Source organism: Macrosteles quadrilineatus, unplaced genomic scaffold (assembly GCF_028750875.1).
Source record: "Macrosteles quadrilineatus isolate MER2022 unplaced genomic scaffold, UCM_ALF_1.0 Scaffold_3__2_contigs__length_128488019, whole genome shotgun sequence".
NCBI lineage: Eukaryota > Metazoa > Arthropoda > Insecta > Hemiptera > Cicadellidae > Macrosteles > Macrosteles quadrilineatus.
This window is the reverse complement of record NW_026542596.1, coordinates 43,503,371-43,531,160: the sequence shown is the minus strand read 5'-3', so window position 1 is coordinate 43,531,160 and position 27,790 is coordinate 43,503,371. Positions and strand designations below refer to the sequence as shown.

General features: G+C 37.0%; 1 protein-coding gene across 1 annotated transcript in view; it reads right to left on the bottom strand.

Annotated features, from left to right (window-relative positions):
* Nucleotides 1–21,035, bottom strand: part of LOC128990058 (ubiquitin conjugation factor E4 B) — a 47,659-nt gene extending 26,624 nt beyond the window's left edge. The window contains exons 1-12 of the mRNA XM_054412288.1: nucleotides 20,729–21,035; nucleotides 18,447–18,591; nucleotides 13,002–13,174; nucleotides 9,219–9,389; nucleotides 7,901–8,131; nucleotides 7,027–7,125; nucleotides 5,100–5,231; nucleotides 3,549–3,710; nucleotides 3,198–3,392; nucleotides 2,562–2,750; nucleotides 2,002–2,122; nucleotides 726–871 (exon numbers count right to left, since the gene is read on the bottom strand). Coding sequence (XP_054268263.1) covers nucleotides 726–871; nucleotides 2,002–2,122; nucleotides 2,562–2,750; nucleotides 3,198–3,392; nucleotides 3,549–3,710; nucleotides 5,100–5,231; nucleotides 7,027–7,125; nucleotides 7,901–8,131; nucleotides 9,219–9,389; nucleotides 13,002–13,174; nucleotides 18,447–18,591; nucleotides 20,729–20,752 — 1,788 coding nt within the window. The 5' untranslated portion in view covers nucleotides 20,753–21,035. The remainder of the gene's footprint in view (nucleotides 1–725; nucleotides 872–2,001; nucleotides 2,123–2,561; nucleotides 2,751–3,197; nucleotides 3,393–3,548; nucleotides 3,711–5,099; nucleotides 5,232–7,026; nucleotides 7,126–7,900; nucleotides 8,132–9,218; nucleotides 9,390–13,001; nucleotides 13,175–18,446; nucleotides 18,592–20,728) is intronic.
* Between the last annotated feature and the right edge of the window lie 6,755 nt (nucleotides 21,036–27,790).

The following is a 27,790-nucleotide window of genomic DNA, read 5'->3' as shown; positions in this document are numbered from 1 at the left end:
GTACTGTACTGTAAGTAGCTTACCGGCCTATCACGATCAGTAGCTTACAAAACTTTCTACTGTTTTGTTTTGTTCTTTACATGGTTTATGACTACGCAATACAGTGTTTGGCTAGGTTATAGGAGGGTTAGATCAAGCTGTGATTTTAAAGTTACAGTTTTTAGCCTGTACCAAGGTCAATGCCATTGTCATGATTGCACAATATTCAAGATCCCTCCCCATTATTATGCCGGATAATTAAGGTTCTACTGTACAATGTAAACACTGTACTGTAAAGTATTGTAGCCTATGCTACTTTAATTGTATTTTAATGAGGTCGAATCTCAACCTATATTGACCGACGCTGGTTCTGAACCTCAACTTAGCGAAATTCCTGCAAACCTAACCTCTATATAACGAACCTAGTTTTAACGAAATCCTTGAAATAACGAATATTCAGTTCGGTCCCATCAGATTCGTTATACTGAGGTTGGACTGTAGTTTTTTTTTTCTACTTGTTAATTTTGTATTTTACTGGCTACTCTCTCTACATTTAAAATAGCACAAATACTACCCTGTCCTGTTGGACACATCCTGAGATGTTTTTAATCAGTCTAATTCCATTGTGACTGTGTTTTTGTATGCGTACAAGGGGCAATATGACATCTAGGAGTTGGCTCAGCCAGAATGAATGTCACCGACCAAAGGTAAATGTTCACCATCTGTGGATGTGTAGGTAGACCTACCAATTTCTGCAGATCTCTCAATGCACGCAGCCTCCGCTGGTACTTGTTGAGCGCTGGCATTAGAGCGAGATGGTGACAGTGCAGAGTGAGAAACCAACACTGAGTGGGAAACTTGGGCTCTTTCCACACCGGCTTGTCCGACTTGTCTGTACAGGCAATACATTCAATAGAGCCAGACAGATAGATGCATCTACAAGGTTGTAATATGAGGTCTACTGTCTAGTCCCTATAGCACAAAAAATAAACTCAAAAATAGCACAAGGGTAACGATTTACAAATGAGCATACTGCCTCATGTCTGACCGAAATCACTTTACTTACAAATAATTTCAAACCCTAAAACCACCTAAACGAAACGCCATTTTAAAATTAGCCTGTCCTACAGAAAATCCCCTCCACAGGGGGGGGGGGGGGTATACAGGGAGTATTTTCTTAAAACACAAAAATAGCTATCTAGATAGACATTAAAATACCAGATTGAAAAGAAAATTTTCAAATATTTACTATACAAATACATCACAAATATATTAAAATATATTAAGATAAACACAGTACGGACACGAATACTGAACTACTGTGTTCATCTTCTGACGATGTTAACAACTGATCAACTCTACACTATGTACCTGAAGCTGACGATGGTGTTTTAACACCGAAACATGTCCTGAATAGACATATTTTATTGAGCTGTGACGGGAATTACGTAAGTAATTTAGTCTTACATTACTTTAATTTAGTTAGGCTCAACTTTCTGTTACTTTTAAGACCTTAAAATGAAAATCCGTTATTACTCATTGACTTTCTGTGACCCCCTAAGACTTCCCTAACTGGTAGACACTCTGTATTTGCAGCGGCACTACCCTAGCATAGCACATGGCTCGAAAGCTACAAACATTTTCATAAAAACAACTTTTAAAACATGGTAAACATGAGTAATTTAAATTAGATTTATTCAAGGAAAGGCTGGAGGCCAGGATTTTGAATTGTAGAATAAGGTGGATAGCAGCTAGCCTAGCTTGAAAAAGTGTAGGTAGGCCATAGAACATGCAGAAGTTGTGTAAAATAGTCAGCAGCCATTTTGTAAACTCTTTCTCTAGACTTGACAAAGTTTCCCAGCGGACAAAATATTGAGTGCACAGTCACAGTGTTTCTTCTGCATGTTCTATGGCCTACTTGCACATTTTCAATGTAACCTAGCTGCTATCCTTTTATTCTGTAATTTAAAATTTATTATTTTTAGTCTAGAAAGTATATAAACATCGACCATCAATACATACTGAGATCGTCCAGCCACTGAGTCGTCTCGGTGGAAGTCAGTCGCAGTCGGGTGTCGTTCTTGATGTCTACCATGCTGGAGGGGTGGAAAGGGTAAAGAGCATCAACGGTGTGCAATTTGACCTGAAAACATATGCGATACCACTGTGTAGCACAATAACATAACCTGGAACTTTATGTTTTATCTATATAGACATTGGCTGAAAAGGGGATTGTGCGATTGTAATTCAAGCATTTATGCAAGATGAAGAAATGTATTCTATTATAGGCCTATCTCAGTTTACTTCCAACAACATGTGTGTTCAAATGTATAATTATGTTTCATTATTGACACAATTCATGTATAGAAACGTACTGTTTGAATAAAGGATTTTTTTATTTGATTTGTGATATCTCAAACTCAGCATCCTTCTATCCACATTACACCAAGTTTGAGGGACTGTACTGTAAATATTTTTCAAAAGCATACACGACCGTTTGTCCCAAAAACTGAAAATTTTTCAAAAACCTTGTTCAAGCTCAAGCTTTAACCAATTTTTTTAACCTACGATAACTACCATACCTTGACCGCCAGCAACTGCATGACAGACAGCAAGTTGAGCATAAAGCCGTCCCCAGCCAAGGCTCTCTCTTCTGCACGGATTTGTGCTCGCTTCTCATTGAGCCGCAGCAGAGCGGCAACGTAAGCCAACATAGCCTCTCGAGAGCTGCTCGCCACAAGGATGTCATGGAAGATCTTGTGTAGCATGAGCTGGAGATGACAAAATGAATTAGTCTTGATCGGATAGTTTACAGAAGAAATATTTGTGAAATAGTTTTTCCTCTAAAAATATGTCCGGTTTAAGATAAAAATAGGCTAATCAACAAAATACAAAATCATGTCAGTGTATTGCCCTTGTGTGTATTGCTGGACATGGTGAAATACCATTTTACAAAAGATTCACTACATAAAAAAAATACATTACCCTAAAAATATAACCTAGCCCCTACAATATTGAAATACTATGCTGTTTATGTTCACATTACACTTCAATGTTTAAAAAGTTGATTAACTGCTACCAATACGTTACGGGCAAATAATCGGGGTACCCATTATTCAAAACCCCATTCATACATTATCACAATTGTCTGCATTGCCCAGATAAAAAATAATAAAACCTTTATTACTGCACAAATTATTTTTAGATTCCCTACTTACTCTTGAATTCTCCAATTCTTGCTGCAAAGTCGATTGCAAAGGTTTGTCTGTTGAGGCGTTGCCACTGAAGAATCTATCTGCAACTTTAGGCTCATCTTCAGCAAACACGGACACACTCAGGAATGGACCGAGGAATGACGTTCGAGCAATCTCACGACCTCCTGCGCCCGTCACAATGTCAGGTAGGAACTGAACCTGGCATGTGAAAACATTGTTTAGTTAACTACAAAGATTAGAATAAAATATTTTCAAACTAAAATTTTAAGTTGTAATGTAGGTTTAAAGTTTTGGCACAAGCTTTCAGTCTTTCACAATATCCCTCTAAAACCAGACACATTTTGATCTTCTAACCTGATGAGTTATAAGATGGCATATCGGCCGAAGGTTGGCAGTCGGGCCGACCCTCATGTCTACGAGGTCAGAGAGAGCTTCTAGCGGCTTCCGGTGACTGTTGCCGACAATTGACGCACCTTGCATCGACCGGTACAACCCCTGTAGAAGAGGGCTGAAAACCTGTAACAGCAGTGTCACATGAAATACTCTAATGTTCAGAACCTGAAGAGCAAAAAAAAATTTCTTCAAGTTTTCAGCCTTAAAAACTGAAACAAGTTTGACAAGAGCCACAAGCGAACTTTAAAATCTAATTGTGGTATATTCACGGAATTATACAACAGTCATTTTATTTTTGACGTACTTGCAGTAACATTGACAAGGACCAAGGGACTGATTGATAAAGCGGGAAGTTCTAACTGAAAATTCAAAGCTGAATCCAGATTTTTCAAGGTTGACAAAATTTACAGCTCATTCACAATTTTCACAGTTAGAGTTGGTCTCAAACTAGTAACATAAATTGAATTTCTTTCACAGGAAATGTCAAGTGTTTCAAAATGAGAGACAGCTTTACATTTAAATTGTAGGCTTAACAGAGATACAAAATGCTACAAACACTAAATGTCTGAGAGAAGGTCTCTGTTCAGTCGTAATACTATTGTGATAAACTTGTGTTTAATCTTTGTAAAACCAAAAGCTAACATGATTCAACACTTTCACTGCTATGCAACGATATATCATTGTTTTTTTTATCTCTAAGGGATATAGAGAGGAATTAACCCCCTGTAAAACCCTGTTTCCAATGTCGAATCATGCTGGTTCGTAAACTTATTCAAGTTTATTCCACCTTACACCTTTAAACCAAATTTAAGTTTGCCCAATATAACCCCGTACCGGCCCAGTATAACCCAGTATAGCCCAGCACTGTTCCAGTATAACCCAGTACCGGCCCATTATAACCCAGTACCGGCCCATTATAACCCAGTACTGGCCCATTATAACCCAGTACTGGCCCAGTATAACCCAGTACTGGGCCAGTATAACCCAGTACTGTTCCAGTATAACCCAGTAACGGCCCAGTATAACCCATTACTGTTCCAGTATAACCCAGTACCGGCCCAGTATAACCCAGTACCGGCCCAGCATAACCCAGTACTGGCCCAGTATAACCCAGTACTGTTCCAGTATAACCCAGTACCGGCCCAGTATAACCCAGTACTAGCCCAGTATAACCCAGTACCGGCCCATTATGACCCGGTACTGGCCTAGTATAACCCGGTACTGGCCCCGTTACAGTTCGGATTGGGTGAATCTTTTAGCTAAGTGGTTGTTAGTATATCCTATGAACATGCAGGTCACCAATGGCCGTTTTGCTACCTTTTGTTAAAATAACCTTTTCTATATCCCTTAGATATTTTAAAAAGCAACAATATATCGTTGCATAGCACTGAAAGGGTTAAATGATTTAAAATGATTTATACACACATTTAATCAATCATGTTCCCTTGCAATATTGATGGATGATACACACTATTCTGTACATGTATAGAGTTATTTTGATTTGTAGCTTACCTTGTTGAGGGTGTCTGGGTTGGTGTGTGTCCGTGCCAGTAGCTCGGGGAGGAAGCCTCGAGGTAGAGTCTGGTTGATCACCTGCTGTAGCAACGGTGATGACAACGGACCCAGCCGGCCAGTAAAGTCCACCTGCACAATACACCAGGGATACTCTCAGAGAATGTTACATTTGGCTACTAATCTATTCTGAGCCCACTGGCGATGGTCAAAAAGTAAATGAATAAAAAAAATCAAGTCAAAAACTCAAGTCTAATCTAATAATGAATTATCGTTATTTTTAACTTATAAATTTTTGTCCATCCAAAAAAGGAAAAAAAAAATTTCATTACATTCACTGCCTTTGAATGGCGAGTGTAACCAAATAATAAAATTGACTATAGAATCCAAGATAACAAATCCAAGAAGAGAATCCAAGATTCTCAAACTTGAACCTTTTGTTGAGATTTGAATTCAAGATTGACAATTTGGATGTGACACATCACTAAAACACGAAACGTTGTGTATTGTTTTTTACCATCGTGATGGAAAATGTCCACAATAAACCTTTGAACAACACATCACTAAAATTAAAATCTTATTCTAATGGCAATAAAAAATTGTATTCCAATTGTGAATAAAAAGTTACAATTAAAATTAAAGTTAAATTTACAATTTTATCAATACCATTGCAGTTTTAAATTTCAACCACATTGATATTACTTGCTATGATGAGTCACAAGTGTTTCAGGCTAAGAAAGGTTCAATACTAAGAAAAGAAAATACAAATAGATGAAAACTAATTCCACAGGAGAGTTTACAACTATAAGTAGGCCTACCTATATGCATTAGGCCTACTGCTTTTGTAAAAAAGTGAGACTGGGAAAGGCTACAAGATGACATTCTAATTTGGTGATTGCATATTTTGTCAAACGTATCTCATCTAGGCCTATACAGGGTGTCACAAAATCGGTAGCGTGCTATGCAGAACTGGATTCTACATACAAAAATAAGATGAAAATCAAGAATAACATTTTTCCCAAAATCGCTTCGTTAACCAGATATCCGTAATTTTTGTTTTTGTTTTTGGATTTTTCTAACAGATCTTTATGAAACTTTATATTTAGGTTAGGTAGAATAGACCTATGTGAGAAAAAAAATCTTCATCCAAAACAAAATTAAAAAATGGTGACCATTTTAATTTTTCATAAAAACATCCATTCTTTAGTAATTTGAATTAAAAAAATTAAAATTGAAATTTAGAATTGGATCAAGATATTTTTTTTCTCACATAGATCTATTCTACCTTAACCTAAATACAAATTTTCACAATAATCCGTTGGAAAAAATCCAAAGATAAAAATGTTTATGGTAAAAATACAAAATGGTGGATATCTGGTTAACAAAGTGATTTTGGAAAAAATTTATTCTTGATTTTTGATTTATTTTGACCCAAGGAATCAGTACGTAAATTACGTCCCCACCTTTTTTTAACACCCTGTCTATTCAATTCAGTAGCTGTGTTCAGAACATTCAAATATGATAGTTTAAAATTGTAACTCCATAATAGGTCTATTTAAAAAATTGCATTAATAATAAAATAAATAACATCCAATAATATTATTTGTATATTCATATTCATGTATGTAGAATCCAGTACTGCATAGCCGCCACATATTTTTGTGACACCCTAAACCTGTATGAACATAGTTCCGTGAGCCAGTCACAGATTGAGCTAGTGTCAAAAATGATATTTCCTACCTTAAATTTTGTTGCTGAGATAGTTGCATAAATGATGTTAGAGCTTACACTAAGTCATCCTATGTATCAACTTGACTTGGCTAAAAAAGTCCACATGTTTGACAGAATTCAGTAATAATTTACTGAAGTCTTGTTTTTCTAAGGTAGTCAAGCAATTTCATACCCAAGAGAAATGTTTCACACTAACCTCTTCCATGAGGACATCCTGCAGCATGAGTGAGGTGTGTTGAACACACTGGGCTCTTATCTCTGCCAGCACTTCCTTGAGCGGAGGCATACTGCTACGCTGTAACACACACATACACACAGTCAACATTATTACATAACTTGGTGGTTGGTTGCAAAAATTAAATCCAATACACCCAATATGCTTTAAAGTTTTAAAAACTGTGAGAATTTTCATCAGAAAATTCCATTTATTTTTGTTGGTTCAAGCGGCACTAAGAAGAAGTTACTGTGTTATCATTGCTAGTAAATGTTCGCCCTCAAGGGTATTTGTTTAATATTTAGCATTAATCAAGGTGCTATATAGTCAAGTAATCTACTAGCCAAAGTACACTAACGCATCATTCTCAAGTAAGAACCAAAGGCAACAATGCAAGTTGATACCATACTATAGCACACCATCCATATTCAGACAGAGTGGGAGTGATGGTATTTGGTGCTCGCTTAAGTGTAGAGCAAATGAGGTTATTATGTTCTTGGGTGTTTATAAAAAAAGTATTTTTGTGGAATGTAGTCAGTGAAGGTTGTTTGAAAAAGGGACTCAAAAGTTGTTCCTTTCAAACCCTTAATTGAACAGCTTGAGACACTTTGGGGTGAATCAGGTGATTGTCCCGAAAATTTGAAAGTAAAATCAAAATTGTTCCAGGACTATTATTGAATTGAGGCCTACAAGATCATAAAGACCCGGAGAAAGGTGCACTCCGATCCTAATCTCTATTTATCCTTACAGGCAAATGTAAGGATCTCTCAAAGTGCATTGAGCTACGTCTGACACGTGCTTTAGCTGTTAATATTAGCGCCATCTGATTGAGGCCTTACTTTCTCTTTGCACCTACCTTGGGATGGTTTCTCTCTTCATTAGCCACCCTTGCGTAGCAGTCTGTAAGATATGCCAGGCCCGTGGTGGCGAGGGACGGAGTGGCGGGAGGAGAGGCGGACGCTGAGCTGGCCGCTGCGATGTTCTCACTGCTATCCTCGGGAGTGGAGCAGGAGAGGGGGGAAGGCAGGGGGTTCTCCCCGGATGCTATCTGACACATCACCTCCATCAGCGACTGGCTGATCAGGTCCTGCACAACATCAAACACTTGTACATATACTTACACTGTACTTATAATCTATCATACAGATATTACAAATAATATGGTTCTGTTGGAAAATACAGTAATGTCCTGCTATTTTGAACCAACTGTGATCGATCCTTGTTCAGACTAGGGAGAATTCGGAATATGCAGATTTCTGTAATAATTAATCATCAAGACTGTGGCAAAACCATGAATGTTACTGGTAGAAAAGAAGGTGATGACGTCTCTGTGACCACAGAAGATATTAACGAGTGGCTGAAAAATATGTTTTCGATCTCCCCATGACTACAACGAGCTTTTGTTTTTGCGATGATCTTGCGTCTGCGAAGATGCATGATCAATAATATTTCCGCAATTGCTGGTGATGTTTAAGGTTTTGTCGCTGAGAGATGTCACTATATCATGACGATGTGTCTCTGCGAGCGAAATATGTTCACTATTTCCTCTTAGCTTTATACTCACGTCTAAAAAAAACTTGTTTTTTAAACTTAAGTTCGGAATAGGCAGAGATAATTTAAATACCAATGTTTGCAATAGCGGGACTCTACAGTGACTTTTGGGTCATTTATAAAATTGGGTCATTTATAAAACAGTATCTTCCTCGTGTCCTTAATTTAAAAAATGTCAATTACAGTGGAACCTCTAATAATTTTTTAATAAGTATGTTGATAGTTTATCTATACCTCAAAAACCCTAATTAATTTTTTTTATTTATTTATTATCATCTATAGGGCCTACACATATACAGAATAGGCTACTCACATAGAGTATACTCATTTACACATTATTCATTTTGTTGACGATTTAAGATTATTTCTTTTCTTTGCACAATCATGTACAAAAACTCAATTCAGAACTAAAGCTAGTAGAAAAATATTAAATAACCACTTAGGCCTCAGTTAATAGGTTTTTTACACATAGGCCTATATATATGTTAAACTTTTTTACGACACTATTGTAAGTTGCTTAAAGTTGTCTTTGATGTCTAACTTTTATTGGTAGAACTACTACTAAACACTCAAAAATTTGAAATAGTTGAGATAAATAGCCTAGGCTACTTAAAATAAACTACCTGAGTATCAATCTGAGAATCTCCCTCCAGTTTCCGCTGGTTCATTCCTGCTGCTGTTTCTGATAAGAATATGTTAGAATCGCTCTGCTGTGTTTGCGTCCATGATACGCAGAGAACTCTTGATATTGTCGTGAAGACTTGATCGTCTGTATTGTCACTGGTTGAAGACGACTGAAATACAACCATTCAATCAGTCGAGTAACAACAACAAGGATCTAATAATTAAATAGCTTGATAATGATAACTAATCTGACGAAAAACAAAGAGCCCTGTTGTGAAAACAAATAATCTTGTTAATTTTTAGACTTACTACATAGGCTACTACCCATTTTCACTAGCAAATTCGTATTCAGACTGGTTAGAGTAATTGCTTCTGCTTTTACCAATGTTGTCAAGGAACCTATAGTGCGATGCATTTGTAGTTTTAAAGACGTAAAACTCAATTTAAGAAAAAAATCAGAATCCTTACATCTTCATAGTGTTTGCTAAGCAATGGAACTAAATATAATTGTATAACTACGGATAAGTTTAGGGCATGCACACACAACTTTTTTACATTCCTACATTAGCCATAATTGAAGGTGAATGCAACTCTAACTAGGTGGCGTTCGCAGAGGCATCCACAAAATTGAGCGGAGTCATCAAGGGTTCATATTATATTGTTTTTGTCATACTACAGTAAAAACAGTCGTTTTTAATGCATGCGTTGTGGGTCTAAAGTAGCATTTTTATTCTTTAGGGAGTAATAATCGTTTTTAGCCTCTATGGAGTAAAAATCAGCTGTTGTCAACTCAGTTGTAAATTTCTATTGTAAACGATTGCATGTATCGAAATATGTATTCGTGCTTCGTAATCATTTTAACCTACAGTCTACAGTCTCTTCCCATAGCATTTTAGCATTGCAGATACATCAATCCATTCCCACACTCAACACTGCTCACCTTTACTACTTCCTTCACCACCCCCTACGTCGTGGACCTGTTTCCCTCTCTTCCCATAGCATTTTAGGATTGCAGATACGTTAATGTAATTGCCAAAGACAGTTCCCACACTCGGCACTGCAAGCCTTGCTACTTCCATCACCATTCCTTACGTCATAGAACTGTTTCGTTCCCTTCTCATAGCATTTAAGTATTAGATACGTTTATCTAACTGCCCAAACGATCCCCTCACTCTGCACTGCCAGCCTTTACTACTTCCTTCACCACTTCCTACGTGGGGCCTGTTTCCTTCCCTTCTCATAGCATTTTAGGATTAAAGATACATTAATCTAACTGCCACAGATGGTACTCACACTATGCTCATACTTTACTACTTCCTAAGCCACTTCGTACATCGTGGACCTGTTTTCATCACTTGCCATAGCATTAGCATTTTAGATACGTTAATCTAATTGCCACAAACATTCCCCACACTCCGCACTGCTAGACTTTACTACTTATTTCACCATTTTCTATGTCGTGGGAATGCTTCCATCCCTTCTCATAGCATTTCAGCATTGCTGATACATTAATCTAACTGCTACAAACGGTTTCCAGTTCCCAAACTCCACACTGCTCACCTTACTACTTCCTTCCTCTTCTTAAGTCGCGGACCTGTTTCCCTCTCTTCCCATAGAATATTAAGATTGTATATACCTTAATCTAATCGTCATAAACTGTTCCCACACTCCCGACAGCTTGCCTTGACTACTTCATTCACGACTTCCTACATCACAGACCTGTTTCCCTCCCTTCCCATAGCATTTTAGGATTGCAGATACCTTAATCTAATCGTCATAAAAAGTTCCCACACTACGGACTGTTCGCCTTTACTACTTCCTTCACCACTTCCTATGTCACGGACCTGTTATCCTCCCTTTCTTTAGCATTATTGGATTGCAAATACCTTTAATCTAATGGTCACAAACAGATCCCACACTCCGAACAACTCGTCTTTACTACTTCCTTCACCATTTCCTACGTCACGGACCTGTTTCCCTCCCTTTCCATAGCATTTTAGGATTGCAGATACCTTAATCTAATCGTCATAAACAGTTCCCACACTCCGGACAGCTCGCCTTGACTACTTCCATCACCACTTCCTACATCGCGGACCTGTTTTTCTCCCTTCCCATAGCATTTTAGGATTGTAGGTACCTTAATCTAATCGTCAAAAACAGTTTGCACACTCCGGACAGCTCGCCTTGACTACTTCCTTCACCACTTCCTACGTCACGGACCTTTTTTCCTCCCTTCCCATAGCATTTTAGGATTGTATTGTGAGGTGTTTATTTCGGGTTGGTTCAACCTATCCCAAACTTACCTCCGATTTGCTCGGACAGCTCGAGTAGTCCAGGGTTCTCGCTAATAGTCTCCGTCGCTTGCTAACCGCTTCTCGATCTTCGTAGATGGTACCTTCGTCGTCCTACACGCACACTATACTATGGTTGTATGTGAGCACAACGACGCACTGACTAGGAATATATCGGCACTAAATACGATGCTTCTATGTGAATTAACATACGTAACCAGCTTCTAGGCCAAACAAAAGGTATCGCTTCTCGAATAAAAACTAAAAATAATACTCTCGTAGTGAAATAAAAGGTCGTCCCACGCAATAACAAAATAACGAAATGAAATACTTTTGGATAAAATAAAATAAAACCACTTTAGCTAAATAAACTAAAAAGTGTAGGCAACTGTGGCACTGCACTCGCAGTGCCGGCCTGAGAAATACAATACGCTAATCTCTTACAACTAAGGTGATCGTAACGAAAATTAACTTTTACTCGCCAAAGTAAAACGGGAAAATATTACTAATAATGTAAGGATACAATGCAGTACTTACGCCTGGTCAATACTTATTTCGCTTAATATTATCGCCTTTATTTTCGCGCTCGTTGCGTATCGCATCCACAACTTATTCTCGCCGCAGGTCCGCTATATATCTCAGGAGAGGGTGTGTAGCAAACATGCGCTCGCCGTCGACTGTCCGCTCTTGAGGGAGGGTGTTTGGCGAACAAGCGCTTGCCATAAACTGCCTGAAGAATTGTCTCCGGTCCACTGGTCTCGGCTTCTCCCCAACACGTCTACGTCAGCGCCCCGAGGTCGCGACGGCCAAGTCACGAACTAGGGGACTTGACTTGCAGTGGACATGTTTGACATTGTTGTCGAGCGCGCTCAAGCCTTCGCGGCCTTAAAATAATTAAAACTAACCCTCTAATAAAATTTGACCATTACAGTATATACTTTAATCTAATCATCACAAACAGTTGCCACAGTCCGGACTGCTCACCTTTACTACTTCCTTCACCACTTCCTACGTCACGGACCTCAAGCTAGTGTCGTCATTTGATTATATTTATGATCCATACTGTTTCTGTTCTAATATCTGTGGAATAATGCTATAAGCTATTTCTTTATCTACTGCATTCAAAAGTCAACAGCTGATCACATGTCTTTGTTTATGTGTCAAATACTGTTTCCATAAGGATTACATTGAAACTTTGAGACCCAGTGGGGCAGATTCCTGAGAAACTTTTTTAACACCATATAGATGTTGGCACTCACCGATATGGTCTTTATGACCCTATGCAAAATTTGAAAACGATTGACTCAGCCGTCTAGGAGGTGTTTGCGTATTACGAAATGCATAAGAGTCGACGTATGAGAGCTTCGCTCGCTCCGTTCAATTAACTATTTTAATCTTAGTTTTGATTGCTAAAACAGTAAAACAATTATAATCAAAATGTTCAGCATTTGGAAACATAGTTACAGGAAACATAGTTTGCAAAAAACTTACTCTTTGTAGCGCCGCTTCTTTAGACTCTTCTACCTCCATGTTTTCTATTCCTGAATCCACATCTACTTGAGAGTTGGATGCCACGTTCTGTTTCTCTTCAGGCTGAGCGTATTCCTCAACTTCCATTTGTGATGATGTGTCGGTGCTTTGTGAATCACTTTTTTGTGGAATTCCTACATTTAAGGGTTATTTTATAAGTTACAGTGTGAATAGAGTAGGCCTAGTTACGCAAATAAACTAATAGCCATTAAATTTCTTATAAGGTTATATTCAAGCAAATAAAATTAGGCCCATTTAACTCATGAATTAAGTACCAGTGGTCTTGTTAATATTTAACAACCTATTGTTAGATAGCCTACATCATTAATTCCATAGTTTTTTTTTTTTACTATTTACAAAACACATATTTATATAATTTGTATCCTTCTGATCGGAGAAAATATTATGTTGGCCTACTGTAGGCTTTTGCAATACCTAGGTCTAGTCAATGATACACTAAATTATATTAGTGTTGGCTATGCCTTGTTCGTCTTTATCTCATGAACCAAAAGAACAGGGATAATGAAATAACGCAAGTTGGATGATTTCAAAAGATATTTAAATATGAGGCATAGGCTAAGTAATAGCTTAAGGATTGGTTAAAAGTAGCAAAATGCCTTTGATGTTTCAAATTAGGGCCTATAAGAATTTACCAATCTTGTCAACTTTAATTCAAGCTGTCCACAATTTATTTTTGGTAGCATACATCTTAACATTGTAAGTAGGCCTAAACTATCTACAAGTTGCAGCCAGAACTAAACGGTGCTGTCTCTTGGCAAAGAGGATGGCCATCAGCTACTTAACTTAGACTCCCTACTTTAACGATAATAAAATCACTCTTAAAGTAGAGTACCGTATTTATGGTTTCCTCTTACAGATTACAGCAATGTTAGACTAGGGCAATCCCTGACTACGATGGCCCTGAAGGGACATTCCAGTTTCTTTTTGTCTTTCATTCACTTAGACTTTTATCTCGAAGTACTTCGACTTTATTCTCGAAGTACTTCGACATTATTCTCGAAGTACTTTGACTTTATTCTCGAAGTACTTCGACATTATTCTCTAAGTACTTCGACTTTATTCTCGAATGTGCTTATTATAGTTTGTTATAATTTTACGGCATACACAACCCAACTAACTGTTGATGTAGGGGTGTTTCTGCTGTAAACATATTTTTGATAAGAATTGGCAGATAGAAAGGGGCTTGAGCTTTAGGTCACATAATGGAATATGACATTAATGAACTGATTGAACAATATTTTAGTTTAGGCCTTCAACAGCCTGAAATGCTTGCAATTCTTTTATTGAAGCATAACATTTGCATAAGTGAGCGGACACTTAAAAGGTATACCAAGAAGCTCGGACTTCATAGAAGGAAACACTTTTATTTCTGATATTGACTCTGTCAAGGATTTTATTAGGTCTGAGTGCGACAGAGACGAGAGACAGTGGAGACAGCAGACAGAGAAAGAATCAGAATCAGAAACAGAATAGAACGAACGTATTCGTATTGAACCTGCATGTTCACCTTGCATGTTTGTTGAGTTGAAGTAAAACTAGACTAGATAGAAATGTCGAAGTACTTCGAGAAAAAAGTGGAACTACTTCGAGAAAAAAGTGGAAGTAAAATGAAAGACAAAAAGAAACGGAGTGTCCCTTCAGGGCCGTCGTACCTGACTATCGTTGGTGTTAATGTAGAAAAAACATGCTTTTCACACAGACAGATGTATTTTGTTAGTGCAGCAACGCGCGCCGGGTAACTGCTAGTTTATTTATACACGGTATAACCATTTTACAAGTAAGTTTAGGCCTAAGGTAAGGCACCTATGTAAAGCCTATAACATTCATTATGCTCAAGACGTTATCCCAAACAATAGTAGGACTTCTTATATAGTTAACACTTTCATTGCGTTTACCCGCTACAGGTTTACCAGTCACGCGAAACTACTCACGGGTGCACGTGACAGGTTCATTTATTTATTTATTGACGGACAAACCATTACATACAGAATACAATTTTTGTGATACAACTATTGAGTTGATGAGTGATGACTAATAACAAAAGTGCAAACACCTTTGTTATTAGGTGTTTACCAGTCATTTGGTTCCCCCCAATATTGATTCATTTTGAGCTCCGTGATTGCCGGAGAACGTTATAATCGTCGCCAGCCTGTAGCTTAGAATGGAAGCTTTATTTTGGTGTAGGTTGGTACTAAAATTTACCGTAAAATCCCGTCTGGCAATGCTTTTGTCTCGGTTTCAGGGATTTTCTCTTTTCGAGCCACATTACAAAGACAAGGCTACGGATCCAGGCAGTGCTGCTATCTTTGATTGTTTCAGTGAACAACGTCCACTCGCGGGGTAAGGCCAGGCGCACACAGGCGATTTTGAGTCGCGCAACAGTTGCCCGACTAATCGGGGGACTGTTGCGCAACCGACTCGGAGACTCTGAAGTCTAGCAACAGTTGAGCTGGAGTGCGCACACAGGCAACTTTTTAGTCGTGAATCTAAAGTCTTTACAATTGTGAATCTAATCGTGAATCTAAAGACATTACATTCGTTAACAGCGTTAACAGTACCGAATGGATTTCAATGATACAGCCGTAGTGCTTTGTTGTTGAAGTTGTGATTTTTTATTTTATCCTCTTGTGGTTGTTCCAATCTTTAGTAACTGCCAAGGACACTTCATCCCACAACTTCTTCTTCAAATTAATATCCGAACAGTCTTTCAATGACTTTAAATATAAAGGCGGCATCTTGTCAACTTAATCAATTAATTGTTTGACATCCTCATCACGGAACTCCTTTTCTAAAAACTTCACACAACAAAAAGAGAGCAAACACTAGTGACAGATCTGGCCACGAGTAGTTGAATTCCTCGGGTGAGACTGAGCGACACAGCGACAATTTAGTTGCATGTGTGCGCATCTACACTTGGTTCAATGGATACCAAACCTGGAGCGACAGTCCCGCAACAATTCAGTCGCAGAGCAGTCGCTGTCAAATTGGGTCCGGGAACATCGGTTGCAACAGTTGCGCGACTGTCCCCAGACTGTTTCCTTCGTGTGCGCACTCTAATTTAAAACAATGTTGAACATTTTAGTCGGGCAACTGTTGCGCGACTCAAAATCGCCTGTGTGCGCCTGGCCTAACGCAGCACAATCCCTGCTGCTTTTTTGTGCTTTGAAATATTTGAATACCATTGCGTTTGCTGATTCGGTGGCGTGCCTTGCCGCCATTGGCGAGAGCCTGTTTGATGTATGCCGCAGTGAACGTGTTAAGTGCTACAGGACAGGGTGGTTTAAATTTTCAATCACTGCATGTAGATCTGTACAAATTTATTCAACAGCATGTAAAAAATTTTATCTTTTCGCATGTATCACAGGGGTAGCGGATTTTTATCCCCCTGGAATTTTACCCCCTGGGCAAACGTGACGTCACAAACCAGGGGGTAAAATTCCGGCCGCGAACTTTTGAGTTTCGCGACATCAGCTCGGTGGATTAAACGCGGAATTAAACATATATTTTCACGGCTGTGAGTTTAATCAGAACACATCAAATTATAAAAACCTAGAATATACGGCCCGGATTTTTACCCCCGGAATTTTACCCCCGGAATTTTACCCCCCGGAATTTTACCCCCGGAATTTTACCCCCTGGCCAGATATATAAATTAGTGAGAACGATTTATTATCGTCATTGTGACGGGTCGATTATATCGGTTAGTAAATAAATAATTAAATTTGTATATTAAAGCTAAACATTATAGAATGGATTCAATGGTAGGACAACTTCGTGTGAATCCGTCAGTGTTCGGAAAATCAATACGCGTGCGCGCTTGACTTAGGAACCAATGAGAAAGCAGATGCTCCGGGCTCCGGGTACCTGGCTAGGGTTCTTCAGCGAGGAGATACCGTAGTGAAAGGACGTGTTTTGTTTTAGTCCATATTTCTTAAAACACAAAGACATCATTTGTACCTTCCACCGTGTAATAGCTACCTCCAAATGTATTTAATGTTAAAGTGAAGTGACCCGGATATCAACAACCGTTAACTTATCAGAACGAAATAGACTTAAAGTCAAGTTGGTGAAGCGGGTGACTGTGAATAGCAAAATGCCGGTCTTCGCATCATGGTGGGAAAATGGCGATGGCAGATCCTTGTCAACGAACGGTTACGACGCCGTGGCTAAACATAACCTACGCAGTCGCAGGAGTGCTGACGACCGAATCCAGGATTAGACCTCGTCCGGCTACGTTCATCTCATTATTACACCAGATAAGATTTAAAAATTAATTAGGCCATAGGCCCTATTACATAACTTATTATAAGTTAGTTGATCTAAAGAACTATCTTGAAGATTTAAGATTCGCCCAAATGAATATTTAATACTCTCTAACCAATTGAACTTTTCCTTTTTGTATTAATAAATTAATTTGTTATAAACAAATGAACGTTTATTTTATTTGTAGAACAGCCCACAAGATCTGTAGCTTAATGAAATTAAGTATTAAATATAAAAAGAGTAAATAAAATATTGACATTTAAATTGAAAGTAAGACAAAACATAGGCTACCTTTTGAAAAGGTAAACAAACAAACAAGAAATAAACGACACATCATTCAGTTTTAATTTAGTGGTAAACATTTTATTATTAAGTAGCGTATCTTAATTTATATGTAACATTAACTAATCGAACAGGGTTTTAATATTAATTTTGAGATTCGAGTGTCAGGATTCGATCTTTGAAGCCAACTGTTGGTTAATATGATCAAAATAAAACAGCCAATTCTGTTTACTCAGTTGAGATTACAAAATAAATAAATAAAGATAGGCTACCTACTAAATAATGAAATGTTTACAATTAATTAAAAACAGAAATAAGAAAATCAATCATTCAATTTCTAAAATCAGCCAGGGGGTAAAATTCTGGGGGGTAATAATCCGGGGGTACAATTCCGGTGGTAAAAATCCGGCCCGTACATCTTCAGTTGTCTAAACGCTAGTTATATGGACAGGGGGTAAAATTCTGGTTCTTATCGCTAATCTAATTAATCACGCTCTGACTATTTTCATTAGACTTCCAAATCCGCGGGGGTAAAATTCCGGCCGCGAACAAACTTTTGGCCACTCAGGTTACTACGTCGTAGTGACGTCAGCTTTGCCCAGGGGGTAAAATTCCAGGGGGATAAAATTCCGGCGACCCGTATCACAATGTAAAATGTATTGTAAAAGTAATGTTCAATGTGAAAATAAATAAATTTTCGTGAGAGTAGGCCTAAGATAGTCTAACTTAGATTGATGAGCCCATGGTGCTTAGAGTTTAATGAACCAATAACTTATGCTAGTTTAAATTAAGGAGGATAACTTAGGATAAGATTAAATAAATTCAAGTAAAGTAACCTACCTCTCTCAGCAGGGGCTGGTGGAGTGGGAGGTATGAAAAGTCCCGCATTTTGTGATGTGGCCGGGGACACTGGCTGACTTGTACTTGGTCCTGGACTAGCACTGGCTCCACCAATCTCTAATCTTGCTAAACGCTTCCGTCTTATCTGCAAAAAGATATTCCCATATTAAGTTACTAGTAACTTAAGCTGGGATATTGACAAAACTGTTTCTATCTTTTTATTTGGTGCTCAGAAACATTAAGTTAAGTTAAACTTAATCCTTTATTAAGTTAAGGGTGGACCGATGCTTCTAAGTGTTAAAAGTTGGTAACTAAAGTTGCCAGCCTTATTGAGTTAGTTTAGGGCCTACTGATAACTTAAAGTATTAACTCATCCCAAATCCTGAATTATATTGAGTTAATCGGCCTATCCTCATTTAAGTTAGGTAGCCTAACTTTTGTAAACCATTGTAGGTCGGGTTGCCATATGGTAATTTGTAAAAAAGAGGAGAATTTAGCTGGCGGCCCCCACTCCAGTAAATAAAAGTTTATGGGCTAGCAAAATTGTATACCTACATAGCACAAATATTATAACAGAAACGGTAAGGGTCATACACATAAAAAAAAATATGTCACTGGCCTGAAAGTAAACATGTTTTTATAAATATTTAAATGGAACTATCAAAAAACGTCCAAAAAAGTTGTTAAGACTATTAGTAGGCCCATTGACATTGGGGTCAGTGACATAATTTCTTTCTGTTTATTAATCCATACTGTTTCTGTTCAAATATTCATGCTACAATGTCAATGATCAAATATGGTACGGTACGCATAAAATTTGCATCTTGTTTGTCACATCCCACTAAAAATAACGAAAAACGTAAACCAAACGCTCTCTGTCTTCTGGACTTGGTTTGGCTTTGATAGTGAACACGGATACTTACGGATTTCGGACTGGCCGGCAGACGCGATTTAAAGGACTGGGAGCAATGAAACAGACGATAATTTAAGGACGTTGCTGGCCAAAGTGAAACTAACAAGAAATAAAAAAAACATTACCCCTCCTAGTAGAGTACAAGAGTTTTTTTTTTCAGTCATTGCATAACAATATTTGCAAACACAAACATTTATTTGAGGCCTACTCCAAAAGTGCCATTATACAATGTATTTTAATAGAGAGTAAAAAAGAGGAGATTTCTCACTATTTGCAGAAATCCCTCGGAGCTAAATTTTGAACGTTAAAATCCGGTAATCACCGGGGAAATCCGGGGATGTGGCGACCCTAATTGTAACTTAGGCCGAGGTAAAATGGTGGAATGTGGAGATCTAGCTTAATAAGTTAACTTACAACTGTAATGATTTGATAAATAAACCTTACTTGGGTTCTTATTTTGAATAATAACAAAAACATTAAGCCTAGCTGGAACCGATAGCTTACCAACTTCTCCTGATACTTGACCAAATTAAAGCCATAAAATTAAATGTTTTATATTTCTGTGAACACGACACATGTATGGAAAAAGTCAAATGAACTAAGTTACATTAAGACTATGCGTAAAAATAGGACCAATAACTTAATTGGTTTGTTCCTGCAACAATCCATGCACTCCGTATTCGTTAAGTACCGGTACCTAGGCCTATACTTAAAAAGATTAATATGTTAGGTCTAGGCCTACCTAAGTTAGGCCTACAGCTTAGTATGTTGTTGTTGTTGTAGGTATAACATACTAGTTTAGGCCTATAAGTTAGTAATAAGTTTGGGCAGAAGTCTTAAGTTAATCTGCTTTCTAGGATTGAGGGTGATTTACATTTAAGGTAGGTAAGTAACATAAGCTTAAGAATTTTCTCTCCCAGGGGGTTTCTTTTAATGAACAGGGATTCAAAAAGATTAAATTAACCTACTTAATTGTGTTTAGTTTTCCAACATCCTGACTATGCCTAGACCTAGGGCCATTATTTTCTCGAATATTAAGTTAGTAAGCTTGTCTTATTAAAATATTGTTTAAAAACTAACTTAGACCTAGCCTAAAAAGTGATGGATCAAAGAAAATTAAAACATCCAATTAACTTAAGTTAGTATTAAGTTAGTTATTATTTTTCACGGACCTTCAACTTTTATCAAGCCTTATCAAACTAGGCCTAGGCCTATACTAAGTTTACTACCCTAATAGGCTATCAATGATAAATGCCAAAACAATAAACAATAAAATTATAAAATTCTTAATTTAATATGAAGATTTATTTATTAAAATATGTATGGTCAAATAAATAAACAAGTGGCAAAAATAAAAATATCAACTCACTTCTTCCTGACTAAGCTCGCTCATTTTCTCCTACGATCAAATTCTCTTCCTCCTTCGTTGCAGATATACAGGTCACAAAGAATACACCTGACAGACGAACTTGAGTGAAAATTTTAACTACTATGAATTAAAAGTGCGATGTTTAGAATTTGTGTCTTGCACAGATTTGAAAAAGATGCACTAGAAAACAGCCATTTTATGAACAGTTTTATAAACTTTCTTTAATAATTTACAAAACTAACTTCAATTTTCACACTGTTTGGAACTTCAAGCAAGCTTCGTGAAACAACTGTGACGTCAACGACAGCTGGGTCTAGGTGTTTGTAATCATGACTTGGAAATTGGAAATGAAATGTTCTTCTTCCCTTCCCGCACAGATTTCACAGACTTCAAAAATTAACCTAATAAGTTTCTAGTGGTTTCTTTATTAAAAATAGATCAATATTAAAATAGATAATAAAATATTATTATTTTATTCCCTATTTTGTTATGTGTTCGCTGATTATAACAGCACATTACAAAACAGCATAGGAATTATATAATCAATAACAACATAATATCTTTCATTTGCATAAAAATAAAGACGGGATCTTGGGAACGAGTGTTTCACCAAGAACAGCTGTTTTCTAGGAGTTATTTGTCAGAATGTAAACAAATGGATGGTGCTGCCACCTAGCAACGGTCCATAGTACTAACATTTAAAGTTTCCAAATGCATAGCGCTAGTAGTCTCGTTTACAAAAAATAAAATGTCTCACGTTACAAAGATGTAACACCGTGCAGCAAAGAAGTCAAAAAGTCCGTTACATAAATGTAACACTGTGCCTGAAAGAGTTAAGTCTGCAAGTTTTCTGCGGCGGGGGTATTATAACTAAAAATTATAAAATTAATTTCAATTTTGTTTAGCGGTTCTAGCGGCGAATGCTGACACTACAAGATATGTTAACCATAATCCCTCCCGTGTGCCCCACCGTGTAAGTGAACCCTAACCACGCTAAACGAGAAAGTCTTCCCCATTGGGTGAGCAACTTTTGGGATACCTCGGAATGTGATCGTGACGTCATAGAAAAGTTCAAAGCATAGGTTCAAGTATCGACCAACAACCGGATGGGCAGTTTTAGTTCGTAATCGTATCGAAGTCGTAAATCGTAAGTTGTGTTGTCAACAAATGATTGGATTCTAATGAATTGTTAAGCTGTTTAGTATTTTAACAAATTTGGGTGATTTATATATAACTTAGACCTAATACTTGTGTTTTACTTTCCTGTATATTAAACTCCATTTACTCTAAAGTGTCGAACTATAGAGGTTCTACCGTACCTGAAAGGATTTAATTAAACATCGAATCAGGCAAATGAAAAATCGCCTAGTCTTGTCCTGAACGTTTGTTGCGGCGGTGGTGGTATTAATACTCAGTTAAGTCCTGGCTTACATTTGACTGTCTCCTGGCCCATATTTGGGTTAAGTTAGACTAAGTATTTGGTTTCCAAATAGGCCTAGAGTGAAAAATATTATAGGCTATTTTTTAAGAGTCTGAGTTCTTTCCTAATCTGCCTGAAGTTGAAGAAGCTTATTGATACAAGTTATCAAATATAAAATTTGTAAATACAGTGGAGAATCATATTAAAACAAAAACATTACGGCAAATGAATTAAGGGCCTATCCAACCTTTTGGCCACTACCTCTGTCATATCTTAGGCCTAGGTCTAACGTTACTTTGGCGTTTTGTGGGAACTAAACAGTAAAAAACCAGAAAGGACACAGTAACCACGGCCACCTTTAACTCCAGGCCGCGGCCTTCGAACTAGCAACGTCGCAAGTGGTGTTGTATTAGCTGTTTTTGTTTGGAAGCATCTAATGGTATTTGTGCATTTACGAAATATTGGTTACTGGACTATGACAATATTGACTCCGCTTAAAAATGTACAGATATAGATTTTAATTCATATTGTTTCCGTTTTCAATTCTGTATGTTTTATTTTCAATATTTTAATAAATTTATGTTCAGAAATTTAAATTTAAATCAATAAAGTGCGAATTAATGAGCTGATGTCACCCGTCTGCCATTTTATCTTATGGGACGTCTGTCACTGAACAACACCACTTGCGACGTTGCCAATTCTACCAGGCCGCGGCCTGTAGTTAAAGGCGGCCGTGCAGTAACCCAATTCTTGAGTTATTTTAAATCGTTTAATTCCTAACATCTGCCTCTCTAATAAGTAAATGAAAATAATATGTCAAATCCAAGTCTAAGTAAGAAGTTTTACTCATTCATTCATTCAAATAAGTTGTTTTTGCTAACAAGAGGGTAAGTTTTCATTCTTAAGTTATTTTGCGATCAGTTTGTTTCTAAGCGAGACTAAATATTACCATAGATGAAACTAAATTAGGCCTACGAACACATTTCTCAGAATAGAATTTTAAGTCCAAAAGCAGTAGCCAAAATACAATTAATCTACCCTGGTTAAGATAAGTACGGTACCAAAAGACATTTTCAATTCAGTTGGGTGTCATTTTGCAGCCTTATGTGAACACTCATGTATTCATTGATCTAAAAGTAAAATGTCCTCGGCCAACAGAAGTAGAAGTGACCCCAAACCAGGAAGGAAGTTGTGGTGTACCACTAAGTACCACAAAAATAGTCAGCAATCTCTAAAATACAGTAGTTCGTTCGATTAGAGTTGTCGTAGTTAAGGTTCGTATTTTGGTCAGTGTGCTTCAACCATTAACTAATAAGGTGTTTTGTTTACTAATACAGTAGCAATAATTAGTGTTGATTAAAATCGTCAGGTTATTTGCTTTTTTACTTTACATATCGTAATAAATGGATCACATCAGACCGAATTCATTGCGGTACCGGGTTAACAGAGTCTTCAGTTTAGGAAGTACGGAGCCGTCGAGAAACGTCAGAAATCGGCCAAGGTAGGCTCATTTGTGGTGGTAGTAAATACATGCTCATATACCTTATAGACATACAGAGTAGGTTATGATTAGAAAGTTTAAGTTTTTCAATTTTCTATTTAGTTGATAATGACTCCTGTAGAAAGAAAATGGTTGATATTTGTTCATACACACATTTTGTCCAATTATTTACCTTAAAATAATTTCTAATAATAATGTCTTTATTGCTTTTTGACAACTATACATTGTATAGCAAACGTCAATCAATACAAAAGATGCAATAAATAAGATAAAATATAATATATGTAGCTGTGTAAACTAAGGTCGGAAATTGGTTAGGTATTTATTTATAAAATCTACAGTATATTAATGTTCAATAGTTGCAATAAAACATAGTATTTTACAGTTTATGGCTACAATATCCATTTTCCAGCTTCGTATAATTTCCTCCCTTGACAACATACAAATTAAGCTTGTTAAAAAGTTTGTCCCGAGATTTCTGTTGACAATGGAAATTTATATTATCATTGCAACTTTTACTGTATTGTGTGACATGAAATGTTGGTACATACATACATAATTTCGCATAATTATCGCTTTTTCTCCTAAAATGAAGATAATAGTACTTTAAGTAATGATTAAATTTGTATTCATATTATTGTATAAAACCGTCTAAACTATATTTTTACATCATACCCACTACAACCAAGACACTTGATCGTATGTTTATAACCATATAACTGGGACACTTTTCTAAAATTAGCATTTTAATTATAGATTTCTCATTAACTAATACATACGTTTAACTTATTTGTTTAAACAATGAGAAACTAGTTCTACTCTGATACTATTTTTATTCTGATACAAATTTAGGGTTAAATTATGTCCATCCTGAATATCATTGCTTTGATTGTTCGTTGTTAAGACGTGAAAAGTCTAAACATTTTCAATTAAGCCATATTGCAGAGCACTAAGATAAATACGAGGCAAAATCATTAAACTAAAGTTAAATCTAGAGACAGGAAAACTGTGGTATTTAGTTTGATTATGAAACACATGCCTGTGAGCAGTAAGGTTTAAAAGTTATTGTATCGTTGTATTTTAAAATAAAAAAGGTCAAATGGTTCTAGTTTATTTGTTAATGCGTAATTTGCTGTAATAAAGGTTTTAAGCATATTACATGGATTTAAAACATGTTTTCTCAGCCTAATCGATAAAGGTTTCTTCAATGGAAGGTGCCAAAAGACGTTGTAAATGTCACTCGTCCGTTATTTTCATAGTTTAACAGATCCAACAGATTTAAAATTAATTATTCAACTTATCATCAATACAGTATGATTGTCAATTGCTCGGGTTTCGTTAAGCAAGAACTGCCTTAATCTATAATGTAGTTTTAGTTAAAAGTTAAACTGATGAAATGATTGATTATAGGGGTATTCATTGTATCATACGGTTTCAAAAAATATAAAGTATTAAAATAATCAATTTGTTTGCTTGATTTCTTTAATCATTAACTTAAATAATTTGATCGAAAACTCAGATTCAGGATAATTTAATTTTATAAAAAGTTTGTGTTTCACAGAATCAAAGGCAAACCTACAACAATAAATCTGACTAGTGGCCTATAGGGGCCACCTAATAGGACTAATAACCAAATAGTCCCTAATTTAGACTACAATAAAAAAAAAACATATATAAAATGACAAATATTCGAAATAGGCCTATGTTTTTAAAGTTATCAATTTTACGTTAGTTAAAATTAACAGTGTTTTTTTGTTTTATATCTTAGTTTTCCTTCCGTTGGAGTCGTACATTAGTTGCTTCTGATGTGTCAATGAAATACAATTGTAAAATCCTATACTCTAATACGAGCAATGTTTGCTTGTATGTATGTATGCTTGCTTGCAAAAAAGATCTCGAAAATGGCTCCGACGATTTTCTTCAAATGTTGTAAATAGTTTATTTCTGGCCTAAAAACGAGTTTACTGCAGTTAGAACTGCCAACAAAAATCTAATTACGTAGAAAAATGAAACTGAAAATCACATTTTTTTAACATTAGTCTTATGGGTTGCTAGGTAACCATGTTGGCTGAATTAAATAACAAGAAAAAAGTAAACAAAAGACTTGAAGTTGTAGCATGTGTTCATAATAAGCTAACTACCCACAGTATACTAGCAAATTACAAATACAGTACAAAAGGAAAAACATCACTTGTTGTTAATATTTAGCAAAGATTATACTGAAGATTACTCGATACATTGTAGTCAAGGGTAGCAGTGCGAAGTCTGGGATCTGTTTATGACGATTAGATAAGGGTATGGGCAACCCTAAAATGCTATGGGAAGGGAAGGAAACAGGTCCTCGACGTAGGAAGTGGTGAAGGTAGTAGTCAAGGCGAGTTGTCCGGAGTGTGGGAACTGTTTATGACGATTAGATAAGAGTATGGGCAATCCTAAAATGCTATGGGAAGGGAGGGAAATAGGTCCGTGACGTAGGTAGTGGTGAAGGAAGTAGTCAAGGGGAGCTGCCTGGAGCGTGGGAATTGTTTATGATGATTAGATTAAGGTATTTGCAATCCTAAAATGCTATGGAAAGGGAGGAAAACGGGTCCGCGACGTAGGAAGTGGTGAAGGAAGTAGTCAAGGCGAGTAGTCCGGAGTGTGGGAACTGTTTATGACGATTAGATTAAGGTATTTGCAATCCTAAAATGCTATGGGAAGGGAGGAAACAGGCCCGCGACGTAGGAAGTGGTGAAGGAAGTAGTAAAGGCGAGTAGTCCGGAGTGTGGGAACTGTTTATGACGATTAGATTAAGGTATCTGCAATCTTTAAATGCAATGGGAAGGGAGGGAAACAGGTTTGCGACGCAGGAAGTGGTGAAGGAAGTAGTAAAGGCGAGTAGTATGGAGCGTGGGAACTGTTTATGACGATTAGATTAAGGTGTCTGCAATTCTGAAATGCTATGGGAAGGGAGGAAAACAGGTCCGCTACTTTGGAAGTGGTGAAGGAAGTAGTCAAGGCGAGCTATCTGGAGAGTGGGAACTGTTAATAACGATTAGATTAAGGTATCTACAATCCTAAAGTGCTATGGGAATGGAGGGAAACAGGTCCATGACGTAGGAAATGGTGTAGGACGTAGTAAAGGCGAGCCGTGTGGAGTTTGGAAATGGATTTATGTATCGCCAATACTAAGACTGCTTTCAGAGTGAACTAATAATTTTCCCCGAGTAAAGCTCGGTCCCCAGGTACTAATGATTAAATCAATAACACAACATATTAACAAATGGAAACGTGCACACGGTTTGGCCTGAGCCCGGAGAGCGATGAATCGCAGCTGAAATCATACATCCAAACATTGCACATCTTTTCTATTTTAAAATTGAAGATTTGTTTTGTAATCTTACGAATTCTGTTATAGTTTCCATTTTGAGAACCACATGTAAATGTCAAAATTATTGTTAATTATTATGAAGGCAACTCCCCATTTCGCGGTAGTAAGTCAGAAATATATCTATGTATTTGTCCCTGAATTTTAAGAGAGTAACGCCCATTTCCCGGAATCTCTTTTTGTGTAGCGGAAAGCGACGCAAAAGCCATTGCACTGTTGTATTGCCTTATGTTTTTTATGAAGTTCTAATCATCGTCATTTACTTGTGGTTGTGGGATGTCCATAGTGGCAACATGCGTTGAAATGTCCATTTGTGGCCTCCTCTGCGAAGTGAAATGCGCCACAATGCATGCAAGTGCTTTAAGAGGACCTAGATTGTGAGAAACAACACTCAACTCATTTTCCAGCGTTCTTCTAAAGACAGGTTGTAAAACAGCTTCTGGATTTCTTTTACAGTTAGGCCCTACATGACGTTCTCTTTTGCATTTCTTAAGTCTGTTGAATTCCTGGACACTCTTCCACGTCTTGCAGGTCTTCCCCTACCCTGTCTAGTTACTTCACTCATTATAAAAACGGAAAACAAAAAAATTAAACACAATTCATTTTGAAACATTATTGACCAATATTGACTTTCTGAATAAATGTAAACATTGTAAATAAATAAGTAACAGCTGATAGAATGCAGACGTTTTTCAGTCCCCATGCATTTCTTATGGTGGATATTTTACGTTATATCTCGTTTTCTGGCAACTTTATGGGAATTCTGCTATTTTT